The sequence below is a fragment of the Eptatretus burgeri genome, chromosome 6 (assembly GCF_056783735.1).
Source record: "Eptatretus burgeri isolate ZD-2024b chromosome 6, Ebu_testis_v1, whole genome shotgun sequence".
NCBI classification, from domain to species: Eukaryota; Metazoa; Chordata; class Myxini; order Myxiniformes; family Myxinidae; genus Eptatretus; species Eptatretus burgeri.
Genome location: NC_140966.1, coordinates 5,710,448 through 5,730,068, shown reverse-complemented (window position 1 = coordinate 5,730,068; position 19,621 = coordinate 5,710,448). Strand labels below are relative to the sequence as shown.

General features: G+C 42.4%; 1 protein-coding gene across 4 annotated transcripts in view; it reads left to right on the top strand.

Annotated features, from left to right (window-relative positions):
* The first annotated feature begins 7,824 nt into the window (after window positions 1-7,824).
* The window catches only part of LOC147024172 (tyrosine-protein kinase receptor Tie-1-like), a 145,113-nt gene continuing 133,316 nt past the window's right edge, over window positions 7,825-19,621 (top strand). For all 4 annotated transcript variants that reach the window (XM_085883826.1, XM_085883827.1, XM_085883825.1 and 1 more), the window contains exon 1: window positions 7,825-8,193. In XM_085883826.1, coding sequence (XP_085739952.1) covers window positions 8,136-8,193 — 58 coding nt within the window. In that variant the 5' untranslated portion in view covers window positions 7,825-8,135. The remainder of the gene's footprint in view (window positions 8,194-19,621) is intronic.

Genomic DNA, 19,621 nt, shown 5'->3' with positions numbered 1-19,621 from the left:
GGAGGTTATGTTTTAGACCGCTGTCTGTTTGTAACTTGCGAAAATCGAAGATTTTCAAGTATATTGGTTTGTGTTGTGCGTTATACTGTTTGATTGTTTGTTTGTATGTCCAATCAGCTACAGGACACAATTTGAAACCAATCTTTTAAGAAACTTCACCAAATGGTAGAGTTCATTATAAGCAAGAAGCTTTTTGTTTGAGGTCAAAAGGTCAACATAGGCCAAAGAGCAACAACTTTGTCAAATTTCTAAAATCCTCAATTCTTATCTGATTGACTAGAAATATGAACAGGATTTGCAAATCAGGTCAAGGAATTCAACCACCAATTATTTTCGAGGTCAACATGGACCAAAACGTCAACATCGACCGAATTTCTAAAATTGTCAATTTTCATCCGATTGACTTGAAATTTGAAGAGGATTTGCATTTTTTTGGTCATTGATTTCAACCACCAATTATATTTAAGGTCAAATTTGTTTTATGGATTTCGCAAGTATCATGCTATGTATGACATCTTTCTTGTTTATTTGTCTGTTTGTGAACAGGATATCTCAAAAAGTTGTGGACGGATTCGGACGAAGCTTGGTGGACAGGTTGGGCATGTAACAGACTAATTGATTAGATTTTGGTGAAGATCTCAGGATCCAGATCCGATAAGTTTTTGAAGTGATTCTTCACCAATGAGTGGTGGGGTTAAAACGATATATAGCATGATATCTCAAAAATTATGAACAAGATTCAGACGAAACTTGGTGGATGAGTTGGTTAGGTGACAGGAACAAGCTGATGAAATTTTGTTTAAGGTCAGAATCCATATCCGGCCTCTCAGTGGGATACAAAATGTAGACTAATCAGCCTGACCGGTACTGAGTGCCCTTCAAATTAGTAAATTCGTTATAATATATCAAACTTAAACATACAACTTAATTCAATGAAAATATGCTCATAATCCCAGTTAAAACACATTCATGAGCATATATAAATATTTTTTTTTATCTTCCATGCAGACCAGAAGATATCCATGACCATGATGATGATGGTGATGATGATGATGATGATGATGGTGACGATGATGATGACGATGGTGATGGAGGTAATGATGATGATGGTGATGATTGTGGTGATGATGATGGTGATGGTGATGATGATGGTGATGGTGATGATGGTGATGATGATGGTGGTGGTAATGGTGGTGGTAATGGTGATGGTAATGGTGATGGTGATGATGATGGTGATGGTAATGGTGATGATGATGGTGGTGATGATGATGATGGTGGTGATGGTGATGATGATGATGGTGATGGTGATGATGGTGGTGGTGATGATGGTGATGATGATGGTGGTGGTAATGGTGGTGGTAATGGTGATGGTAATGGTGATGATGATGATGATGATGGTGATGGTGATGATGGTGGTGATGATGGTGGTGGTGATGATGGTGGTGGTGATGATGGTGATGATGATGGTGGTGGTAATGGTGGTGGTAATGGTGATGGTAATGGTGATGGTGATGATGATGGTGATGGTAATGGTGATGATGATGGTGGTGATGATGATGATGGTGGTGATGGTGATGATGATGATGATGGTGGTGATGATGGTGGTGATGATGGTGATGATGATGATGATGATGATGATGATGATGATGATGATGGTGGTGATGATGGTGGTGATGATTGTGATGATGGATGATGATGGTGGTGGTGATGGTGGTGATGATGGTGATGATGGTGGTGGTGATGATGATGATGATGATGATGATGATGATGATGATGATGATGATGACCTCAAAAGTTAAACATTTATGAAAGATCCCACAGATTTTTTGGTCTCCACTAGTTTTTTCTATTTCCTGTTATGAATCTGTAGTTGATGAAAGATGATGTATAATCATGACAAGGCTCTCAGGGACTGGTATGCCAAAACACACGAACAGACTTATCGGTGGTGTAATGGACAGAGTGTCCGTCTGAGTCTGGAAGGTCGTCGGTGGTTCAAATCCTGGATGAATCTTACAAAATGGAATGTGCTGCTTCCTTGTTTGATGCTCAGCATTTGATAAGGATAGAGTATGGACAAACAAACAACCATAGTGCATGTTTTGATGGGCCTAATGACCTACCTCCACCTGTGTCAAAGTTCCTGTAAGGGAAATCTTCCTCCTTGTCACCATTGTCATGGGTCAGAAAAAGGAGAGATCTCTCAAATTTAACAACGATCTCTTGGGCCAGTTCAAACCAGAACTTTAAAAACTTGTCTGGGACACGTTTTGCCTCAAAGCGTCATCAGTAATACAAAAAAAGGCTTTTAAATGCAGAGGTTTTTGGCTCATCATAAGAGAGAAGAGAAAAGAAGCAAAGACATGCGCATGGAGTATGAGAACAGAGGAAGTCTCAAAACCCATCCAGAAATGTTGCATTCGGCCTGCTGCAAATGATGGAGATGGATTGTGGTGTTTCTCAAGCTTGAAAAACTTTTTTAATTTGTACTTTTTATTCCTAAAGATTGCATTTATTCACATTCCAAAAGCTTGGGCTAAACATCTGTTTGCAATTCATATGATGAAGCCATGAGACAAGGACAAAACAAACAAAGAAAAAAAAATCATATATATATATATATATATATATATATATATATATATATATATATATATATATATATATATATATATATATATATATATATACACGAGCAAATACAAGCCGTCACTTCGCTGATGGGGGTATTAAGGGAGGAGGGAGGGGAGGGAGAGAGAGGAAGGAGGGGAGGCAGAGAGGATGGCAGGAAAGGAGAGGGGGACTAAACAATGCAGAAATCAAGAAAATGACCAAATACCAAGACCTCAAGAATGAAGTGAAAAGATCCTGGAAATGAAGAATGTCAAAGTTGTACCAGTGAGAGTTGGAGCCCCAGGAATGATGATGAAAAACCTCACAGAGATATTAAAAACCATCCCTGGGAATATTATTACAAACAAATTACAATTGGAAGCTGTCTGGGGGCTCATCAACGATCATGAAGAGAGTCCTCGGCACAAAACCTTTACAAGAGAAAACTCTCCAGCTTGGTCCAAGGATCGTGACCCCTTGCCGAAATGAAGGTGGATACTTTGAGCCTGCCCTGGGAGGACTCCATTCCACATTCTGAAACCCACACATGTAGATACCAATCAACGACACACACACACACACACACACACACACACACACACACACACACACACACACACACACACACACACACACACACACACACACACACACACACACACACACACACACACACACACACACACCTCTTATTAGTGTAGATATATAATTTGGCCCATCTCAGCTGTAGCAATTACAACTAACATGTCCCATTCATTAAACTTATAAACCACTTATACAGGGGTACTGAGTTTACTTATCAGATTGAGCTTCTCTGTTGTAATCACTCTATTTTGAATGTTCGAAGCATAATTAACCTCCACCACCGAAGGTGAAGGAGGTTATGTTTTCATCCCTTTCTGTTTGTCTGCAGGATATCCCAAAAAATCGTGGACGGATCGGATGAAACTTGGTGGACATGTTGGGTGGGTGGCAAGGACGAATTGATTCGATGTTGGTGAAGATCCAAATCCGGATCCGGATACAATAATTATTTAATTTTTAAAGTGATTCTTCACCATTGAGAGATCGGGCTAAAAACGATACATAGCATGATATTTAAAAAATGTATTGGGCCAGATATGTTCTCCTGGATCAGGCATCACGTGGCAGAGGTATGCGCTCTACCGAGTGTCCTTCCACTTACATTGTGTGCTCGCTCGTATGTCGACAGGCGCAGATTTCTATATAACAGATTTCTATAATATATATTTGAAATAACAGAGTTAGAAGAGAAGTGTGCAAACAAACAACGATGAAATAGCTTAACCGGTAAAAATGAAGCACAAACGATTAAAAATAACTACACAACCATAAAAGAAGGAAAGTACGTGAAATAAGTGTGTTCCGAAGTGAACACAGATGGTGAAATGTTTTCAACCCGTGCATTTTTGGGGTTATATATAATTTTTGCTTTTGCCATCTGATAGCGAGCACCGCAACTCACAAGTGAGATTCAGTTTTTAGATAATACTATAATCGTGTATTTGTTCTGGAATCGTTTGTTGCAGGGCATTAGACATCAAATAAAGATATTAGCTCTTGCTCACCATCGGCATTTGGTGACTTTGTAGCTTTTTACGGTCTGAATTCTGGTCATGCTCCTCCTGCTCTCTCATCTCTCCACCCAGCTCCTGTCTTTCCAGGTTGCAGACATTCCACCGGAAACCCTTTCCTTGTTGCCATCCTCAACTCCAAACTCAACACTCACCTCCGTTAATTGAATTCCCCTTCTTTTCTTGCCTGTGGAGCTGTCTTTCTGCGAGTGCATTGTCTTGAATTCTCCCTACAGGGTTTCAAGTGCTTATAGTCTACCATTTCCACTGCTGAACACCCACTGAGATCATGTTCTCACCCTGCTCCTATAAATTCCTCTTGTGCTGTGATCCATCCTGTTGGTGTCATCACACTCTTTTATCCTTTATTCTATTTTGGCTGTTTATTTTGTTCTGCTGTTCCAGAACACATACCTCCAACCAGGCTGAACAGTTTATGTTTTGTATCCCACCGATAGACCGGATCTGCATCCGGACCTTAACAGATGTAAAAATCGACAAGATAATCAAAGAATAAGAGTTCTGGAAAGTGCTTCTTACAACTGGTATTATCTTTTCATCTCGGTTGCAGCCGACTCGTGTTCAATCGTGGACACCAGGATTTAAGGTTAAAACAAAAATTTTTTTGAAGCTTATGGCAGAGTATAAAGATTGTGTTTTTGTGGAACACTTTCAGGAGAATAGGAAATCCAAGTACACGTGGACAAGTGAAACAGAAGCATTAAATACGTCAAAATAGATCACAAAGAGAAATCCATGTCATTGGATATTAAAATGTTGGTGTACCAACACCTCATAAAGTAAATGAGAAGCCAATTATGAATTAAGTACGTTAAATGTTGGAAATTACTCTTCTTCCTTCTGCGCTCTCCGATCTCTGCCCTCCCCAAGTCACCCCAGGTCACACCCCAGGTCACAATAGAACCCTCACCTCTTCTACACAGGCTGATTATTTCACATTCTGTTTGTCTCTAGATAAGACTTCTTGAAGAAGTCCTTTCATTCAATCTTCTGGGTCTTCACTGTATGTCGTGATCTTTCCTGGGAAAGCCACATTTCCAACCTGGCCTCCAAAGCCAGTCGCCGACAGGGCATCCTTCGTCGTGCAGTCCTTCCTCGGCCCACCTGAGCTCCTGACCACATACAAAGCTTTTGGCTGCAGCCTGATGGAGTACTGCTCTCCCCTCTGGGCTGGTGCTCCCGACTCTCACCTTTCTTGGATTCATGCTGTGGAAAATAAGGCATTTAGGATCAGTGGTATCTCCCGCAATGAGGCTGAGTCTTTGGATCTCTCACTCTCTCACAGCAGGCAGGTCGGTGGTCTTTCTGTCTTGTACCATCTCCTCTCCGGCCTCGCCCCCCTTGCTCTGTCTGTGATATACCCACCCCCCCCCCCCGGCCCATATTTCCGCAGGATGCCCAACATCTGCTTGCAACCCCCTTCTGGTAACACCACAAAAATCACGAATCACTGCTCACCTTCGCTCTTTCATTCCTCGTTTTTTCGCCACCTTAAGAACAAACTCCCACACTCTCTTCAATCCCATTCTTCCTTCCAGGTCTTCAAAACGGCAGTTCACCACCATCTCTTATTGTCCCCCATCCAAAACCTCGATCTTTTCTACCCCCGATAATCCACCCAAGCCCTCTTCCTTCATATTTCCTGTTTTCCTTCCTGAAAGTCCCTGTCGTGTCCATCTTGTATTCCCCGTGTACCCCATCCCATCCCTCATGTCTCATGTACCCACTGTTTTGTCCTTCCCTCTCCTGCCCCCCCTTGTTGTATGCTCTGTGTTCTCTCTTATGCAAGCCTCGACAATATATATATATATATATATATATATATATATATATATATATATATATATATATATATATATATATATTTGTAACTAGATATTGTGTTTTCCTTTGTGAATGTCCAACATCACCTCCCACCGATTAGTACTGTTTGAACTTGGTGCCATTTCTTAATGAGCTCCTCTCTTCCTCCATGAGCCTAGACCCTTGTTTTTTAAAAAAAAGAAAATCCACCCCTTCCCCACCCCACACCTTTCACATTATGCCACATACTGTACATCCTTTTCCCATCTCCATACTCCTATTCCATCCAACCTACTCTCCTTCCTTTCTTCACTTCGCCCATACTCCGTTGACATCCTTGCTTCCCCTTTCCTATATTTCCTCTTAATTTTTGTATTTCATTAATTTAACTCTGCCCCACTCCACATGCATACTAATTATATAGATTCCAACCAACCAAACGAAGTGCATTTAGAAAGTATGGCCAACCTTGCGGTAACCTTCGTGCCTCTGTTTCAAAGCAAGATATGCTGCTAATGGTTAAGGCCTTTGCTTTTGATGAAATATATGAATAACCTATGTTTTGGTCAATTGTGTGGCTGTTTGTATTATGGGGTCGCTGAAAACAAAGGGTATTCGTGTCGTCATATTGGCACAGGTAAGATTGGCCAAAGTGCCTTTTCCTGTATCTGAGTTTCCTTGTTTTTCCTTGTCTTAAACCTGGAGCATCAGCCAACAACAGTTATTCTGTACAAGTTGATGAGAATTCGTTTCAAGGCCTTATGTGTCATAAGCACCTGAAGTTTGTTGAATAATGACTTGCTGAGGTGCAGAATATACACAGAAAACACTGAATTCGCATCTTGTTTCGAGACTAACCTCATGGAAATCTTCCCAGAAGGCTGATCATCGATGAGCCACGTCCTGTTGCTGATGCTTGTGGCTGGCTCTTCAAAGGCAAGCATATTTTTGATAGTTAACGCAATTCATGTATTGCAGCAACACCGATTGATCGCCATAGCTGCGTTTGCTTATTGTTGTTTCTGAGATGAAGAAGCAGCTTCCTTTGTTTGAAATCTCACCTGTAAGGATGTGAGGCCAATTTGTGACAACTCGATATTCCTGTTGATTACCTGTTTAAGATATGGATGAAGTTGTGATTTAGTGCGTGTTATTTATTTTTTTCCATGACTGGAACCATCTGAGTGTTTCCCCAAAAGTTAGTCTTCGCATAGAGAAATTGAATTCCTGTCCTTTGATGCTGGATTTCCTCATTTCCCATCTCTGTTTTGTTTTGCTCAAAAAACACCCACTCACCTCCGCCTCCCCCGGCCCCCTTCATCCACCAAACAACCCGACATACTCTTAATCCCTTCTTCTTTACTCCCATCGTGGTCTCTCCTTTACTGTTTGTTCAAAACCAAGGACGGTCCACTTATGCCTCGTAATAAATGGATCACTGTGCACTTTGCTACACCGACCCACATAATAAAACTATTTTGAGAATTTCAATATTTGGAGTGACTGAAAAATGAAAAATTAACTTTATAATACAGTACAGGATATTAAATATGCTTCGACTACCACAAAACCAGCCAAGCCTAAAGTCCACTCACATCCACCAAGTCCCACCCCATCCCACCCCCATTTCCTCAAGGGACTATCTGAGAATTGTGCCCATGGCAATTTGTGTCGAGATTTCGAGGCGTTCACGTCCTCTCTCTCCATCCGCTCTGAAGCCATTCCTCCGCTTGCCTTTGTCCTTTTCGTCCCCTCCCCTCAGACATCCCAGCTAAAACCTTCCCCTTACAATCCACACTGCATTCCCTCCACTCTCAGTCTATATCACCTCGAAGCAATTGCACACGAGTAACCCGGTGCTGAAGAAATTATGGAAAACTTTTAAAGTAACTGTCATCGTAAAACTTTTTAAAGAAGTTTTAGACCATCCACATTGGATCCTTCTACTGCCACCGAAAGACACTTGCGTTTGTGGATTTATAGTTTACCAACCTTCTGTACACCCCATTTTGGGGGAAAAAAAAACAGAACGACGCAAGTCTTTCTTCAACTGATTGAAGGCAGACTTGAGAGATCGACCCTTTGGTCTTGAGGGTCTCCGCTATGAGAGTCTGCACCTTGTTATGGCTCACCAGCTTCCTCTTCTCCATGACGGTCTCAAGTAAGATTAGTGCATGCAGGTTTCAGTGTTTATATTTATATTTTTATATTTCAAAGCTAAAGGTTGCCAGAAATGTCTTCAATCCTTAATGCTCGTCCCATTTGCCACATTTGTAAAAGGTCTCAATTTCGAATTTTATTTGAATCACTTTTACATTCGGTTTCGGTTTGGTCATGTTCATTTTAATTAAGCTACAGCTGAGTAAAACATTGGAGTAAATTATTACTTGTATACATTGTAAACTGCGAGATTTACAGGTGTGTTTAATTCCAAACCTGTACATTGTGCCCTTCAACGTAAAAGCCAAAACTACTCAAGCTGAGTCGGAAATACCAAAGGTGCCCGACTTACTATGCTGTTCTTGCATTTAATAGGTTGTTACCCTGCACGCAAAGTGCGAACGTGGGTTAAGCAATAGGGCACTTTCAAAATGATGTACCAATGCCAACGAGGCCTTCTGTGCTGTGCAGATGCACATTTTCAGTGACTCGGTTCTGAGAGCACGGACCCGTTTAACCTGCTATTGCCAACGTGAAATCTGTCAGTGAAATAGTCTTTTCAACATAATTTTCAGCATTTAAACGAGTGTAAATTTCTAAATGGTTAACTGTAATTGTTGTGTTCCAGCATGCAAATCGGACTCGTGGAATGTAGGAAATACAAGAAATATCGGTGGATGTGAAGTGTCGAGTGTCCACAATTTCTTATTAACGAGACGACCAGTGAACCCATTGGGTTCCCTTTGTGACAGCGGTTGATGAAAAAATCATTTAAAAAATAAATTAATAAATAATAAAAAAGATAGCTCCAGCGAACTATACCGCTGAGGTTGTTTGCATTGATCAAATACTCCTGAAGAGTACTTGACTGAATCGGGAATTGATTTTTTAATAATTTTTTTCGTTGCCCGATTTTAACGGAACTTGATACTACACACTGCAGGAGAATTGGGAGTAAGGTGGCCCTAAAATTTTTGTGCTATCATGTACCGTTTTGGCTGTATTTCAGGAACATACATACATACATATATACAAGATGGGAGTTTTAGTAATATATAGATATAAGCGACAAACACACACACACACACACACAAACACACACACACACACACACACACACACACACACACACACACACACACACACACACACACACACACACACACACACACTTCTCCTTTTAGCAAGAGATGCAAAAATCGAATATAATTTCTCTTGTGGCACTGGAACAGAACAAACAATATATTTACGACAATCCTTCTTCACAGCTCTCCGTGCCCATCCCCACCAATGATGATTTTATATGATTAATAATAAAATCATCATTTTAAAAGTTGATTTTAAACTTACCCTGTTTATTCACAAGTCCTAGATATAACCTGCACACCTGTATTCAGAAGCATGCAAACCAGACAAAGAACAATGTATCCCTCCAACTCTTTTGTTGTGCACACTCCAGCTTTCTGTCGGGTATTTTTACAAGTACTTTCGGCTTTTTTTAGAAACTTTGTGAGCCATTTTAGGTAAGTACCCTCACCGTGTACATTCGACAGCAGTTCACATGCCCTGAAGATCGCTATGTCAAGGGCTTTCTGCGCACGCACGCCAATCACTCTGGGGTTGATTACGTCAAATTAAAATTCTCGTATTGATTCACTCTGTCTGCCCACAGACATTGGTCTATGATCGAGGAACACCTGAAACAAGAATCAGAAAACGAGCCAGTAGTTTTAAGAGTACTTTGGCTTTGAATTTGTTCCGATCGCGAATGTGCAGAGAGGAGTGAGATAATATTTTTACTCTGCCTGCTTGTCTTGCCGTCAAAGAAAATTGAAAATTATTCCAAACAATAAACTTACTGTTTTTAAGGACATTATAATGGACACAAACAGGCATATAATGCAGTGTGTTAAATTAGGTGGTGTGGTAGACGCTGCATCAACTGCGGCAAACTTCTGAATTTATTTTTCTCAACCTTTTACAATCTTTATTATATTTCAATTGGATTATATACCTGAACACGGTAGAACACAAATCAGCTTCTTGGTACTTTAAAAAAACCCGTCCTATAGCAGTACTTGGACAAAATATTACACCATTTTACATGATCTCGACCAATAACATTTGCTGCTCACAAACCCTTGCCATGTCCTTTTTTCTCAAGACTGCGCAGGGTAAGGTGTTCTACAAATTCTGTAGTTTTTTTTTTCTTTTAATTTTTTTGCTTTACATGATCGAGGCTCGTGGAAAAGCTGGAAAATGGAAGGGAACAAAAATGGAAATGGGGAAACATCAACAGCAGAGTAGAAATGAGAGTGAGATGAAGGAGAGGGGAGAATGGCACATGGGGTAATGGGGGTGAAAAAGCTGCATACAAGCTGAATGAAACACAGCAAGAAGAGGACGAGAAAAGTGGGGATGAAACACAAAAGGAACAAATCAACCGACAACTAACAAACAAAAATAGATGAGGGAGAGTGGGGGAAAATCACAATAATCTTGAAAAAAAAGGAGTGCTTGGGAACAGGGTTATTTGGAGTAGAAGAGATTATGAGCATGGAGGGGGAAGGGGTGACCTGAGGTCGTTGTGAACAGCTCACTTGAAGTCCTGGGGGGAAGAATGGGACTTAGACTGGGGAAATTGGTTCCACAGGCGAGAGAAAAGAGGAACAAGTGAGTGGCTATGAGCAGTGAGGCTGGATTTTGAGAGTTTAACACAAAGAGGGTTACTGGCAGACCATGTTTGCTCCGCAGAAACCTGAAAGGGACAGAGCCAATAGAGGGCAGAGGGTGCAACACCAAAAGTAGGCAGTAGAAGACAGAAATGCCACCAACCTGTCTAGGATATAAGAGTAACTGGCCTGGATACTCAGCTTCGTCGAGGGAGATCCCAATGATTTTGAGGGCCTTGCCTTCCGTGGCATCAAGAAGGGCAAGGTTTGAGGCAGGGGCACCAGTCCAAGGGAGAGAGCGGTATTCCATCAAGCTGAAAATGAAGGTTTTGTAGGTTGTTGAAAGTTCAGACTGGCCAAGGAAAGACCTTGCATGACGAAGGATGCCGAGTCTGCGCCTGGCTTTGGAGACCATCTTGTAAATATGGTCTGGCCAAAAAAGATCATAGCTGATGGTGAGGCCTCAAAGTTGGATCGACTTAACCTCTTAAAATGCTTTGTTTAGGGAGTAGATGGGACGGTTTTCCAGAATCATTCCACAAACTTCTATTTTACATGGTCTGAGGCTCATGGAAGAGCTGTTACACAAATCACTCATGCAGACAAAGATGTCAGATATCACTGGACTGAATTTCAGACAAAAACAACCATGACCACTTGGGGGAAGTGACATAACTTCCCAGGACACTTTGGATAGTGGCGATGCCATCTGGAGATGTCACTTTCTGCAATCAGCAGGGCCAATTAAAAATTTGTCCCACTCCTCCCCCACCATTGGATGCAAACCCACATGGCCTGCCCATACTCTATCCTCGAATTATTGAGCATAAAGCAAGGGAGCACCATGTATCATTTTAATGTCTTTGCTATGATTCAGCCAGGGTCAGAATCGAACTGCCAAACTCAGACTCAGAGCGGGTGCTCCAACCACAATGCGACTGGTTGACATCGCACCTTCCCAAAAAGGAGACATTCAACCAGCCGTCCTCTCTGCAATAAAGACCTTAAAATTATGAGGTCTTTCATCCGAGTCGACCTTTGTACTGGCAGTCTTGTCAAATTCTAGAATGTTAGTATTGCTTGAATGTGGTAAAGGGGGGGGGGGGAGGAGAAAGAGAGAGGGGAAATGGAGAAGATATAGCACTTTGCCTTCAACTATGGTGGTTATCAATTTATGCCACCACCTAAAGATTCATTGGTGCAGATCAGATGAGCATTTAATTTAAGAGTGAATCAAATCAGAACTTGACATTCAAAACTGGTGTTTAAATGAGTTTTCTCCACAAGGAAATTTCCACTGAGTTTCCAAGACTAGTTGATCAAAACGGCTGACAATTTTTTTTATGTGTTAGTATCTTGGTGGCTGTGTTTCTAATTCTTAAGTCAGCTCTTAGACCGAGCTCAGATGACATTGATCCTCAGCTCCCAGGCAGTCCTCTCGATCAAGCATTGCTGTGTGAAATTCCTCGGTCTCCAGGCCCATATCCTTCTTCAACATGTTGATGTCGTTGACAGCTGGTCAACCTCGCTTTGGCCTTCCATGTTTAGGTGTCCAGAGTATAAGATTGTAAACAAGTTCATTTTTGGGGCGGTGACTGCCCAGCAATCCTGTGGCGTCATCTTTTGTGACCGACAGCTTTGGAAGACAACCGTTGAGCTCTTTATTTGTCTTATTTTCAGAACAATGGATATTGAAAGCTGAACGAAGACGTTGAGCATAGTATTCATCAAGTCCGTTCTCGTGGATCGCAGTGATGGTCCATCCTTCCCTTCCATAAAGCAGGACAGACCCAACTGTTGCCATGAACATTCTTTGATATGCTGATTTTTTTATTCCATTATTTGAATATGATTGAGACTTCTCTAGACTGGTTGAGTGCCATCGCTTTAGTTTTATTAACAATGATGTTTTACAATGCCAAGTTTCACGATACCAAATGTGAGTGAATTATTATTTATTTATTTTAGTTCACGAGACATGGAATGTCCTCCAAAGATCCTGCTACTTTGTGTTAATTTTAAAAAAGGCATGTCAAAATCAAAAATATATTGTTCCATAGGCTGATTCAATAGCAGTGGTATTATAAATGATGCAGAAGCAGCAGCCCAGAGTGGAGAATCATATTCCAGGGCTCCATGTATTCTATCATTCTGATATGACAGCAGCTGAGAATTGAATTTGCTTTCTGGATATTTCCAAGATGGCATCCTGCCCTTGAGGCCAGTTTAGAGATATGTTCTGCCCTCGATAGGTTGTGGCTGCTAGTAAGACCAATACATTCCAAATTCTGAACCTTGGCCTGAGATTGCCCACCGAATACATGAGACAAATTGCTTGTTGATCTTTAAGAAGTGAAATAATGAGGATGTGTAATTTTCCAGCATTCAATTTCATGTTCCAGGATAATAGTTTCGTATTTTCTCGATCTGAAAAGAAACTGCAGCCTGCCTGTCACGGGGTGAAGCACTGTCCAGTAAAGAGAGGGTGGAGTCGTCCACAAACAGGAACAGAAGGTTCATCGGACATGCAGAGAGGTCATGAACGTATATCAAAACAGGATTGGTCTCGGAATGCTGCCTTGGCATACACTAGCTTTCATCAGTGCAGGAGAGACAATGCCATCTAAAGCAAGACACCGTTTGCAAGTGTGAGACACACAAAAGAACACTCATGTAGTGATGATTCTGATTCTGACTAATCATACTCTGTTCCAGAGCGTCAGTGCTGTTGAAGCAGTTTATTTGCAAATAATATACTGGGTGGTTTGCCATTGCCTTCCCAGGAATAGTTAGGGCAGGAATTTGGATTTGGTCAGGGTTCCGGCGATAGCTCGCCTATTCTTCACGAAGGACACCGTGGAATCTTTCACGTCCACCAACTAATGTCGGTGCTCAGGATGCCCAGTTTAACCTCCACACAAGGGACTGCACACATATTGATGAATCACCCTGCCTGTGAAACACTGGGAAGACAGTTTATAGCTGGGTCAGGATTCAAACCCCAGCTAGACAGCTTGGAATCGAGTTTACATCCTTTTATGCCGTCCTGTCAGCCAGTGATAATACCAGATGTAAACAAAAGCACAAAGCTTTTCTGCAGGTCCCACCATTTTTTTTTATGTCCCCACCATATTTCCGCAGGGCACTCAAGGTCCGCCAACAACCCCCTTCTGGTAAAACTACCAAAATCACGAATCACTGCTCACCTACACTCTTTCATTCCTCCTTTTTCCCCACCTTTGGAGTAAACTCCCTCACTCTGTTCAATCCCATTCTTCCCTCCACCAATATTTTCGCAATCCCAAGTTGTTTGTTGTGGACATCGAAGATTTTGATGGTTCTTTGACTGTTTGCCTACTGACCTCAAAAGGGTGAAACCAAAAGACGAAGAAAAGAGCGGAAAATGTCCAAATTCCAAGGTCGTCAAACAATAAGCCGCGTCACCTACCTTTCCACCCTTACACTTCTGTTAGGAGTTTGTGTTCCGGATTTGAAGCTGACTGCTTCCAAGCAGGAAGCACAACGCCATTACTTATGAATCTCAGAACATCGAGTTTTTTGTAGAGAGGTCAGACTGGCCATACTTGGGTGTGGGTTTGAGGGTGAAGGAGGTTGGGGAGTGTGGGAGGAGAGTGCTGCTCTCTTACTGTGTGCTGACTTCATGTCGTGTTGTGTCGCTGATATTGTGATTTTGGTCGGGCGTTGCTTGCTTTCTCTAAAAGGGTCACGGAAGCCCGACAATGTCAACACTGATGGAATTCCAAATCGGCTTTAGCCATATCACAAAGCTCACCCCTTTCCTCCATCCTGAAGAAGGCCTGTGTTTGTGTGTTTCACCATCATATAAGCACATGATCCGAGAACGGATGTGACAAGGTCAACTGATTCTTGACTCAGAATTACCCCTGTTGTTTGGAAGTAAAGCTGAGAAACATCCTTTGCTCTTTTTCCAGGAAGTGTATGGCATGAGAGAATGCTCTTTGTGTTGTGACACACAAGAACTGTGTTTGAGAAAGGGTGTGCGTCTGTATCTGGAGATTTTATACATATTGTACAAGCACAGCTCGTGAAGGAGCTAAGTAGCCATCTCCTTATTACATACTCAAAAATAGTGGAATGTTTCAGATCCCATAAATCCCCCTTTCTTCATATATCCAATGCATTACTCTTTAATATCTTCTACCATTTTATATATTTATGCCTGGTGTTGGCTTTATGGTGTGGGTGGTGAGCTTTGGATCCTAGAGTCCTGAGTTCAAATCCTGCTCAGCTGTTGAATTAATATCAGGTGGGGTTAATTCGGCCTATCATCCTTCCGAGGTCAGCAAATTGAGTGCCAGCATGCTGGTATCCTGTGTCGGAGTGGCGACCCGTCCAGGATTGTATCCAACAGCCAAAGAGACTTGCTTAGACAGCACCAACACTCTGCACAGAGTATCGTCCCAATCTCCTCCTTATGTATTCTCTCCCCACTCTCCTTCCTCTCTCTCCTACAGTAGATCTACCCTTTTCTTTCTATATATATATATATATATATATATATATATATATATATATATATATATATATATATATATATATATATATATATATATATATATATATATATACACATATACACAGGGTGTCCCAAAAGTCACCTCGGGATTTAGAAATTAAATAACATTTCTGTTTTTTTTTAATTGTTTTTCTTTTCTTTTCAGAATTTAGATTAACATTTGGAAATTACCCATGGAAAAATTCACAACTGAACAAAGAACCAAAATCATGGAATTTTATTTTAAATTTCGTCGATCAAATCAATTATTCTCACCCAAAGAGCGTGGATACTGAATAATTTCGCGAAATTCAGAAATTCCTTGGCCATCACGTTCTCCTGATTTGACGCCTCCCGATTATTTTCTTTGGGGTTACCTAAAGGAGTGTGTATACATCAATAAGCCCCAAACAATTCAGCAGCTCAAGGACAACATCTGTGCAGAAATTTGAGGGCTGGAGCCAGAGTTATTGTCCGCTGTTATGGAAAATGCTGTCGAAAAGAGCCCATCTCTGCGAAGCCGAAAATGGAGGACATCTAAGCTGCATCATTTTTCATAAATAAAGCAAATCTATCTCCATTTTGTAAGTTTTCTTTTGTTATAAAAATAATCATAAATTACTAAAAAAAAAAGAAATGTTATTTAATTTCTAAATCCCGAGGTGACTTTTGGGACACTATATATATATATATATATATATATATATATATATATATATATATATATATATATATATATATATATATATATGTATACATATACACACTACCTTTCCCCCTCCACATCCCATTCGCATATACCATATAATGAATAAACTTAGTCAATGGCCCAAAAGCAACTCATGATTTAAGGGTTTTACTTTGACAGGAACATGGAAAATATTGAGTCGACGAATGATGAATAAATGAGTGTAGTATTTCAAAATCGTTTTGCGACAGAATTGTTCGATTCAACTTCTTTATCATCCTTTAAAATGGTTCAAAGGAATATCTAGTATGTGTGGTTCATTCGAAACGTTCTCAGAGCGAGAATCACAATCGTCCAATAAACGCTAATGTATGTTTGTTTGGTCTTGCCCAACGCACGCGAAATGAAAAGCAGGGTTAAGCAATTGGTTCATGTCCGTCCGACTGTCTTATCAGTTTATGATCTTGGAACAACTTATTTAGATCGAATGTTATATTTTGAACACGAATCGCAACATGAATAAGAACACAAGTAGTTGTTTTACATTACCTTGGCTGACAATTCATCCTGATCACATGTGCGCAGAGCAAAGTGAGATAATATTTTTTACTCTGTCTGCCTGTCTGGCAGTCAAACAAAATTGAAAATCATTCCAAGCAATAAACTTACCGTTTTTAAGGACTTTATAATGGATATGTACAGCAGGCACAAATAACTAATGTAACGTGTTAGATCGAGTGATGTAATAAACACTGCGTAAAATGGTGGTAAACCCCCAATAAAACCTGTTTAAACCTTTAAATAAATTGAATTATATATTTCAACACTGAAGAACACAAATCACCTTCATAATACTTCCAAGAACCCCCAGTTTTGCAGAGGTGTGTTGAGTTTCCAAGTTCCTTGCAGAGCTTAAGCACTCAAGGAAGCATTTCATTCAAAACCATTGATAAGGAATGGCGGCCAGGCACTAAGCACAAGTTAGCTGCTTGGTAACTGAACAAAACCTTAGTACTTGGACAGTATTCATTTATATGTACAACTTTTACAATCTTTATTATATCTATACTGATGAACGTGTGTGTGTGTCTGTGTCTGTATCAGCGTGTCTCTCCATAACTCCAAAACCATGAAATCTAGCAGCCTGAAGCTTTGCATGCACACAATGGAAATCCAAGGAAAATTGGGTGTTTGGGATAATTAAAAAACCCTTTTGAAGATAATTAATGGCCTTATGTAATTACATCGTTTATCAGGCGCATCCTCGGCCACCTCGCTCTCTGGGGTCTTAAGGCGTATCCTAGGTAACCTCACTGGGGTCTGAAGCCACCATGTTTGTTGGCCTGCTCAACCTTGCCTTCACGTGGAACAGGCCGCAACGACTTCTTAACGATAAAGTCCCCCCCCCCCAACTCTCCTCCCTCATTATCGATATCAACAAATCGCTGGATACATTGCAATGCTAATAAACACCTGGAGATGGCAGCGTTCGTGGCTTTATTTCATTTCCCCACATGCCATCACCTCTTGAATCTCTTAAACCAAGCCAAAGTACAATATTTAAGCTCCAGAATTGAACTTAGCAGCAGTTCTGACTGCTTCAGTGTTCATTTGTCCAATTTGGACATATTTGACATTTTGGGTGGAGGGGTGTCATCATCCTCATATGATGGTTCAGTGATTACTAATCATGTGCCAATCGAGCTGTTTCTTATCAACCATTTCGTTGTAGTGCTGAAGCGACTTGGCGAGTACTCTACAATATTCGCACTGTCACTGAATACTGTAAAATCAATCGACTGGAACAATATTCAGAGGCCACTCACCTGCAATGGCCCCACGTTCTGTGGTCCCTTCAGCATAGATAAGTACAAACAAATAAATATAAATTTAACGATTCGTTAACATCATGGCAGGATAGCAGAGAGGTACGCACGCTCGCTCGAAGCTGTCTAGCCTGGGTTCGAAACCCGACCCAGCTATGAACTGTCATCCGAGTGTTTCACAGGCAGGGTGATTCATCAATGTGTGTGCCTTTAAACTGGACATCACATCTGCTGGAATCCTCCCCTCTACTCCACTCCCTCTCCTCCCCCCATCCTCTTCTGCTCCCCTCCCATCATTTCCATCTCCCTCCCCTCTCCATCTGTCTCTCCCCCCCCCTCACCTCCCCCCTTTCTCTCTGTCTCTGAATGTATCTGGACGGTAGTTATCCCCGGATGGTGGTTATCTCCACATGTATCCGAACGGTGGTCATGTCCATGTGTATCTGAATGGTGGTTATCTCCACACTTCTTTCCCTCCTTTCATTGCTTTCCCTTCCCCCACCTCTCTTCACCCCTCCTCATACCCCCACTCGTCCACCCTCCCCCTCACTCTCCCTACCTTCTAGCTCCTCCACCCCTCCCTCTCCTCTCCCCTCTTTTTCTCCTCCACCCCCCCCCCTTAGTATACCTGTCATCCAGACAGTAGTTGTGTCTGGACAGACCTTCTCCTCACACTGCCTTTCCTGGATGTATCTGGACAGTGGTTATGCCTGGATGGTGGTCATCTCCATACGTGTCTGGATGGTGGTTATGTCCAGACGGAGCCTATCCTCACACTGCCTTCCCTTTCCGTCCACTCACCCCCCCTCACCTACCCCCCCCCACGCTGCCTTTCCCTCCACCTCGCGTTGCCTTTCCCTCACCTCGCGCTGCCTTTTCCTCACCTCGCGCTGCCTTTTCCTCACCTCGCGCTACCTTTCCCTCACCTCGCGCTGCCTTTCCCTCACCTCGCGCTGCCTTTCCCTCACCTCGCGCTGCCTTTCCCTCACCTCGCGCTGCCTTTCCCTCACCTCGCGCTGCCTTTCCCTCACCTCGCGCTGCCTTTCCCTCACCTCGCGCTGCCTTTCCCTCACCTCGCGCTGCCTTTCCCTCACCTCGCGCTGCCTTTCCCTCACCTCGCGCTGCCTTTCCCTCACCTCGCGCTGCCTTTCCCTCACCTCGCGCTGCCTTTCCCTCACCTCGCGCTGCCTTTCCCTCACCTCGCGCTGCCTTTCCCTCACCTCGCGCTGCCTTTCCATCACCTCACACTGCCTTTCCCCCAACCATCACGCTGCCTTTACCCCAACCCTCACGCTGCCTTTACCCCAACCATCACGCTGCCTTTCCCCCAACCCTTACGCTGCCTTTACCCCAACCCTCACGCTGCCTTTCCCCCAACCCTTACGCTGCCTTTCCCCCAACCCTCACGCTTCCTTTACCCCAACCCTCACGCTGCCTTTCCCCCAACCCTTACGCTGCCTTTACCCCAACCCTCACGCTGCCTTTCCCCCAACCCTTATGCTGCCTTTCACCCCACCCTCATGCTGCCTTTCCCCCAATCCTCATGCTGCCTTTCCCCCAATCCTCATGCTGCCTTTCCATCACCTCACGCTGCCTTTCCCCCAACCCTCGCGCTGCCTCCCTCCCCCCCCCCCCCCCCCTTGTGCTGTTTTTTCCTTTTGTCCTCTGTCCTCCTCCTAAACCCCCTCCCCCACCACCCCACCATA